Source organism: Pipistrellus hanaki (genome assembly GCF_964339955.1).
Source record: "Pipistrellus hanaki genome assembly, chromosome: X".
NCBI lineage: Eukaryota > Metazoa > Chordata > Mammalia > Chiroptera > Vespertilionidae > Pipistrellus > Pipistrellus hanaki.
The window spans coordinates 9,889,612-9,896,658 of NC_140524.1; the positions used below are offsets into that span (position 1 = coordinate 9,889,612).

Genomic DNA, 7,047 nt, shown 5'->3' on the forward strand with positions numbered 1-7,047 from the left:
TCAATGGAAGAAAATGAAAATAAATTGTGTCATGTCATTCAGCATTAATAGCTGATGGTATTTTGAAATAATGTCTTTGCTTTACAGTTGCATTTATATATTAAATTGACAAAAATGACATATAGTGTATACTTTTTTCAAGTTCAGGATTAAATATTTTCTGAATTATTTTCATTTAACATATGAGCTTTTTCTTTTTCTAAGGAAAATTTCATTTATTTATATTTTATTGATTTCAGAGAGGAAGGGAGAGGGAGAGATTGATAGAAACATCAATGATGAGAGAGAATCATTGATTAGCTGCCTCTTGTACACCCCACCCTGGGGATCGAGTCTGCAACCCAGCAGGGGCCCTGACCAAGAATCAAACCCTGAATTCCAGTTTATAGGTTGACTCTCAACCATTGAGCCATGCCTGCTTGGCAGCAATAAAGTATTTTTTTTCTTTATTGATTAAGGTATTACATATGTATCCTTATTCCCCAATGACCCCCCCCCACTCATGCCCTCACCCCCTGGTGTCTGTGTCCATTGGTTAGACTTATATATGCATGCACACAAGTCCTTTGGTTGATCTCTTATTCACCCCCCCCACCCCCCCACCCCCGCCCCGCCACTCCCCTACCTTCCCTCTGAGGTTTGATGGTCTGATCAATGCTTCTCTGGCTCTGGGTCTGTTTTAGTTCACCAGTTTATGTTGTTCATTATATTCCACAAATGAGTGAGATCATGTGATATTTATACAGTATTTCTCTGACTGGCTTATTTCGCTTAGCATAATGTTCTCAACTAGAGGGTGTGCAGGAGGCAGCTAATCGATGACTCGCTCTCATCGATGTTTCTAACTCTCTATCCCTCTCTCTTCCACTCTGTAAAAAATCAATAAAATATATATATATATATATATATATATATATATATATATATATATATATTTAAATATATTTTATTGATTTTGTACAGAGAGGAAGGGAGAGAGAGAGAGAGAGAGTTAGAAACATCGATGAGAGAGAGTCATCGATCAGCTGCCTCTTGCACACCCCCTACTGGGGATATGCCCGCAACCAAGGTACATGCCCTTGACCAGAATCGAACCCGGGTCCCTTCAGTCCCCAAGCCGACGCTCCATCCATTGAGCTAAACCGGTCCCGGCCAATAAAATATATTTTAAAAAATATGCCACAGAGATATTTTGAGCGTTGCTGGGATGGGGTAAAACCTGCCACACAAAACATGATTCTTCAAATGTATCATCTACGTGAAATTCCAAGCTCCTCGGTTGTTGGACTCACCCCCAAAGCATCAGGCATGTGCCAGCTTCACCGCAGAGAAGGAGTGTGGCCTTGATTTGATGCGCCTACCGCCTAGGAGGCGCTGTCCTTCCCAAGGACCTTAAACAAAGCCCTCTTCACCTCCTTGTTTCGCATGCTGTAGATGATGGGGTTGAGCATGGGAGTGAGGACCACATACAGCACCGACAGCACCCGGTCTCGCAGGCCAGAGTACGCAGAGCTGGGGAGGATGTAGCAGAGGACCGAGGTGATGTAGAAAATACACACCACGGTGATGTGAGCGCCACAGGTGGAGAAGGCTTTCCTTCTGCCCTCGGCAGAGTTCATCCTGAGAACAGCAGCTACCACGTGTATGTAGGAGATCACGACCAGGGCACAGGGTGCAAGAGCCACCAGGAAACTGAAGAAGAACAGGGCGAGCTCATTGGCCTGTGTGCTGGAGCAAGAGAGTTTGAGCAGTGGAGGCAGGTCACAGAAGAAGTGGGTGATGAGGCGAGGCCCGCAGAACTTGAGTAGAGCTGCAAGGATGGTGTGGGTGAGTGCATTGGTCAAGGCAAGGAGGCAGGAGATGGAAGCCAGTCCTATCCGGGTTCTTTGGCCCATGAGGACCAGGTAGTGCAGTGGCTGGCAGATGGCTGCATAGCGGTCATAGGACATGGCTGTGAGCAGGAAGCACTCCCAGGGGGCCAGGAAGTGGAGAAAGAATATCTGGGTAAGGCAGGCACGATAGGGCATGGCCCGCACCGGTGCCAGCAGATGCACCAGCACCTGAGGCACCGTGTTGGTGATGTAGGCAGTGTCCAGCAGTGACAGGTTGGCCAAGAAGAAGTACATGGGAGTGTGGAGCCGGGAGTCCATTACGATAAGGATGACAATACCCAGGTTCCCAACTATAGCCACTACGTAGACCAGCAGAAAGATGGCAAAGAGCAAGGGCCTCAGCTCCTCGGTGTCAGTCAATCCTTCCAGAAGAAACTGGGACACTAGGGTCCCATTTTCCAGCTGCATGGAACCACGTACAGAAACCTACACCTGTAGAATCCAAACTCAGAGTCAGATGAGGGTCTAAGTTTGGTGTCCCAGCCTATAAAAGGGAATAGGGGAGGGAAGGTCCAGAGACAAAGAAGACAGGCTTCAAGCTTATAGGAATAAGACTCAGAATTATGGGGAGCGTTGGGGAGGGAGGGCAACAGATCAATCAAAGAACTTGTATGCATGCATATAAGCACAACCAATGGACACAAGACACCGGGGTTGGGTGTGGGATGAGGGCATGCGACAGGGGGTAGGGGAGGCTGGGAGAAGGTAAATGAACTATGAATGAAAGACAAATAAAATACATAAATTGGAAAAAAGATTTAAACAATAAAAATATTTTTCTTTTTTAAAATATATTTTATTGATTTTTATAGAAAGGAAGAGAGGGATAGAGAGTTAGAAACATCAATGAGAGAGAATCATCCATCAGCTGCTTCCTGCACACCCCCCACTGGGGATGTGCCCACAACCAAGGTACATGCCCTTGACTAGAATCGAACCCGGGACCCTTCAGTCCACAGGCTGATGCTCTATCCATTGAGCCAAACCCGTTTAGGCAACAATAAAAAATATTTTTTTTAAAATGACTCAGAATTAGAGGAATGAGTTTAGGCTCAAGAAAACAGTGGTAAGGTGGGTGATGGGCAGGAGCATGGAAATGGTATCAACATCAATCCCTCAGCAACTTCTCCCTGAATAAATGACCCTAGACCTTGTAATGACCTGGAATGGCCCCCTTATTTCACCACCACCAAGCCAGTGGAACCCCAGTCCAGGATCAGTGATAAAACATCAATCAGGTCCCTCCTTCTCCTTTTCTGAACCTTTCAGTGCCTCTCACATCACATCACTCAAAGTCAAAGCCAAAGCCGTCCTGCAGCCTGCCAGGCCCCCTGTGATACACCTTTTCCTCTCTCTTCTGATCGTCAAGCCGACTGCCAGCTCCTTGCCTCATAATGCATCTTCAGACTTATTCACAGCAGCCAACATCCTTGCCTATTCCTGCCCCGGGGGGAGAGGGCTGTGCCCTCCTATCCAAGGCTCATTTCTCTATCAGGGGTCCTCAAACTTTTTAAAGTGGGGGCCAGATCACGGTCCCTCAGAGAGCTGGAGGGCCGGTCTATATGAACTACTAATTCCTACTGTAACACCTCGGCTGCGCTCACTGCCCAAAAAACCTGGCGGGCCGGATCAGACTCCTCTGCGGGCCGCATGTGGCCTGCGAGCCATAGTTTGAAGACCCCTGACTGAGCTGCTCTCTTGGTCTCAATCCTTAGAAATTCTTTTACATGGGAAAGAACTAAATGCCACTAAATTGTTCGCTTTAAAATGGTTACTTTCATGTTATTCAATTTTACCTCAATAAAAAAAGCAAAGTAAAAGTCTCCCCCCCCCCAGACATATAAAAGCAGAGATAATTCATTATCAGCAGGAATCCTGCATTATAGGAAATGTTAAAGGCAGTTTTCCAAGAGAAAGGATGATACGAATGGAAACTTGGACCTACATGAAGGAATGAAGAGTCCTGGTAATAGAATATATGTAGTTAAGTATGAAGTAATTTTTCTCATTTTTATATTGTATTTCTTTAAGTCATAGAAAATTGTTTAAAGCAAAAATATTAATGACATAGTGTGGTATTTATAACCTCTGTGAAAATAAGATGTATGACAGCAATAGAATAAAGGACATGAGTGGGTAATGGGAACCATAATGTTGCAATGTTCACGCAACATATGGGAAATGATTTTCAATGATTTGAAGGTAGTTTATTATAAAATACATAGTAGAAACACTAGGTCTAAACACGTATTAGAGATAAAGTAGAATTCTAAAAATTATACAATCTAAAAGGATTCATGAAAAGATGGAAAGAGGAACACAGAACACATGAGAGAAATATTTAAAAAAAACAACAACACAGGGTGATAGGTTTAAACTCAATCATATAACTAATTACATTAATTATAAATGGTCCAAATGCTGAAATTAAAAAGCAGAGATTGTCAGACTGTATACAAAAGCAAAAACAAAACAATATGCTTAGAATATAAAGACAGATATGATAAAAATAAGATGGATAAAGATATGCCGTACAAACTATAACCTAAGAAAGTTTGAATGGCTGTATTAATAGCAGGCCAAGAAGCCTTCAGGACAAGGAATATGGTGGAATGGAGGACATTTGCCAATGGTAAAAGGGGTCAGTTTGTGAAGAAGACATTACAACTCTAAATATATACCCACTACATATATATTTTGCAGCGCTTTTATTACTGAATGGTAAAAGACAGAATTCTGTTCAACATTGGTCCTGGAAATCCTAGGCAGTGAGCTATGAATGAAAGAGAGAATAAAAGTCATACAAATTGGAAAAATGAAGGAGAAGTATCTTTATTGAGAAATGACATGGTTGTGTATGTAGAAAATCCTATCTACAAAAAAAGAAAAGTGAAAAATTTAAAATCACTCTCCTTCGTGATGGTATTCCAAAACATGAAATGTCCTTAAAAATGTGAAAAATAACCCAGCTGGTATAGCTTAGCAGTTGAGCATCAGCCCAGGAACCAAGAGGCCACCAGTTCGATTCCCGGTCAGGGCACATGCCTGGTTGCAGGCTAGATCCCTGGCAGGGGCCTGTAGGAGGCAGCGGACTGATGATATTTCCCCTCTCATCAATGTTTCTATCTCTCTATCTCGCTCCCTTCCTCTGTCTTTAAAAAAATCAATAAAACATATTTTTTTAATGTGCAAAATATTTACAACAAAAACTGAAAACAGTGGACAAGAAAAATAAAAGAAAACCTACCAAGTGGAGAAATAGGTCATGTTCATGGATTGGAAGATCCAGCATTCTTAAATTGTATGTTCACACCACACCATTCTAGACATTTGATGCAAACCTAATAAAAATCCTGACTCTGCAGAAATTGACAATCTGATTCCACAATGTATGTGGAAATGCAAAGAATTCAGAATAGAAACATCCACCTTGAAAAAGAAGACTACAGTTGGAAGATATAAGCGCGACTAAAAGAGAATACAGACAAAACAAAAAGCTCCTAGTTTGCTGGTGGGAATGTAAGCTGGCATCATCATATTGAAGGAGAAAAAAGCACTTCTTCAGTTCCTTATAAAGTTAAATTTCCACTTAACCGCATGACCCAGCAAGGCCACATCTGCTAGTTACCTGATAATTAAAACCATTTGTCTTCACAAAGACTTGTGAACAAATTTTTAAAAAATATATATTTTATTGATTTTTTATTGATTTTTTTTATTGATTTTTTACAGAGAGGAAGGGAGAAGAATAGTTAGAAACATCGATGAGAGAGAAACATCGATCAGCTGCCTCCTGCACACTCCCTACTGGGCATGTGCCCGCAACCAAGGTACATGCCCTTGACTGGAATCGAACCTGGGACACTTCAGTTCACAGGCCTACGCTCCATCCACTGAGCCAAACCAGTTTCAGCTTTGTATCAACTCTATTAATAATAAGCCTGATTTGGAAACAACCCGGCTGTCCATCAACAGGTGAATGGTTACATACATCTGTGCATGGAATAGCACTCAGCAATAAAGAGAGATAGATTATTGAAACACCAAACAACTTAGATGGATCTAAAATAATTATGCGAAGTTAAAGGTGGTAGACTCAAAAGAGAACATACTGTTCAAATGAAATTCCAGAAAAAGCGAATCTAATCTATATTGTCTGGGGGCAGAATGTAAAGGAAAGGGATCTACCGTAAAGAAGCTGGAGGAGAACTGTGAGAGTAATGGCAATGTTTTCTATCATGACTTTTGTTGTATATGCCACTGTCATAACTCATAACATTGTATACTTAAGATGTGTGCACTTGCCCTGGCCAGTTTGACTCATTGGATAGATCGTCAGCCTGTGGACTGAAGGGTCTCTGGTTAGATTCTGGTCAAGGGCACATACCTCGGTTGCAGGCTTGGTTCAGGTTGGGGTGCGTTTGGGAGGTAACCAATCGATGTTTCTCTCTATGTCTCTATGTCTCTCCCCTTCCCTTCCACTCTATAAAAATCAATAGGAAAATACCCACCGGTGAGTATTGACAAAAATGTGTGCGCTTTTCCATATGTACATTTTGCTGAAACTAAGTTGAGCAAAAAGAAAGGAAGAACAAAAAATGAACAGCAAAATGGTAGATTTAAATCCAACCATATCAGTAATACACTGAGTGGCCAGATTATTATGATCTCTGAGAGCATAATAATTTGGCCACAGTGTGTGTGTGTGTGTGTGTGTGTGTGTGTGTGTGTGTGTTATTTTTTTTTTACAGGCCCGGTGCATGAATTAGTGCATGAATGGGGTCTGGCCAGCCTGGCCAGGGGGAGGGGACATGAGCGGTTGGCCGGCCTGCCTGCTGGTCGAACTCCTGGTCGAGGGGACAATTTACATATTAGCCTTTTATTATATAGGATTTACACTGAGTGGCCAGATTATTATGCTTTCAGAAATCACAATAATCTGGTCACTCAGTGTATATTAAATGTAAATTTGCCCAATAATCCAATTTAAAAGCAGACATTATTAGAAAGATTTTTAAAAGGCTGCACTACAGGCTGCCTACATGAGTCAATTAAAATATACGGACACTAATTGGAAGTAAGAGAATGGAAAACGACATACAAAAGTAAACAGTAAGCAAAGAAGGCTGATGTTGTTACATCCATATTAGATAAA

The 7,047-nt window shown here is 42.0% G+C and overlaps 1 protein-coding gene across 1 annotated transcript; it reads right to left on the minus strand.

The window, feature by feature from the left end:
- Positions 1 to 1,364: 1,364 nt before the first annotated feature.
- Positions 1,365 to 2,300, minus strand: LOC311615379 (olfactory receptor 3A1-like; the record flags this gene model as incomplete). Its single annotated transcript, XM_084870821.1, has 1 exon — positions 1,365 to 2,300. The coding sequence occupies one exon, from the start codon at positions 2,298 to 2,300 to the stop codon at positions 1,365 to 1,367; it is 936 nt and encodes a 311-aa protein (XP_084726947.1).
- Between the last annotated feature and the right edge of the window lie 4,747 nt (positions 2,301 to 7,047).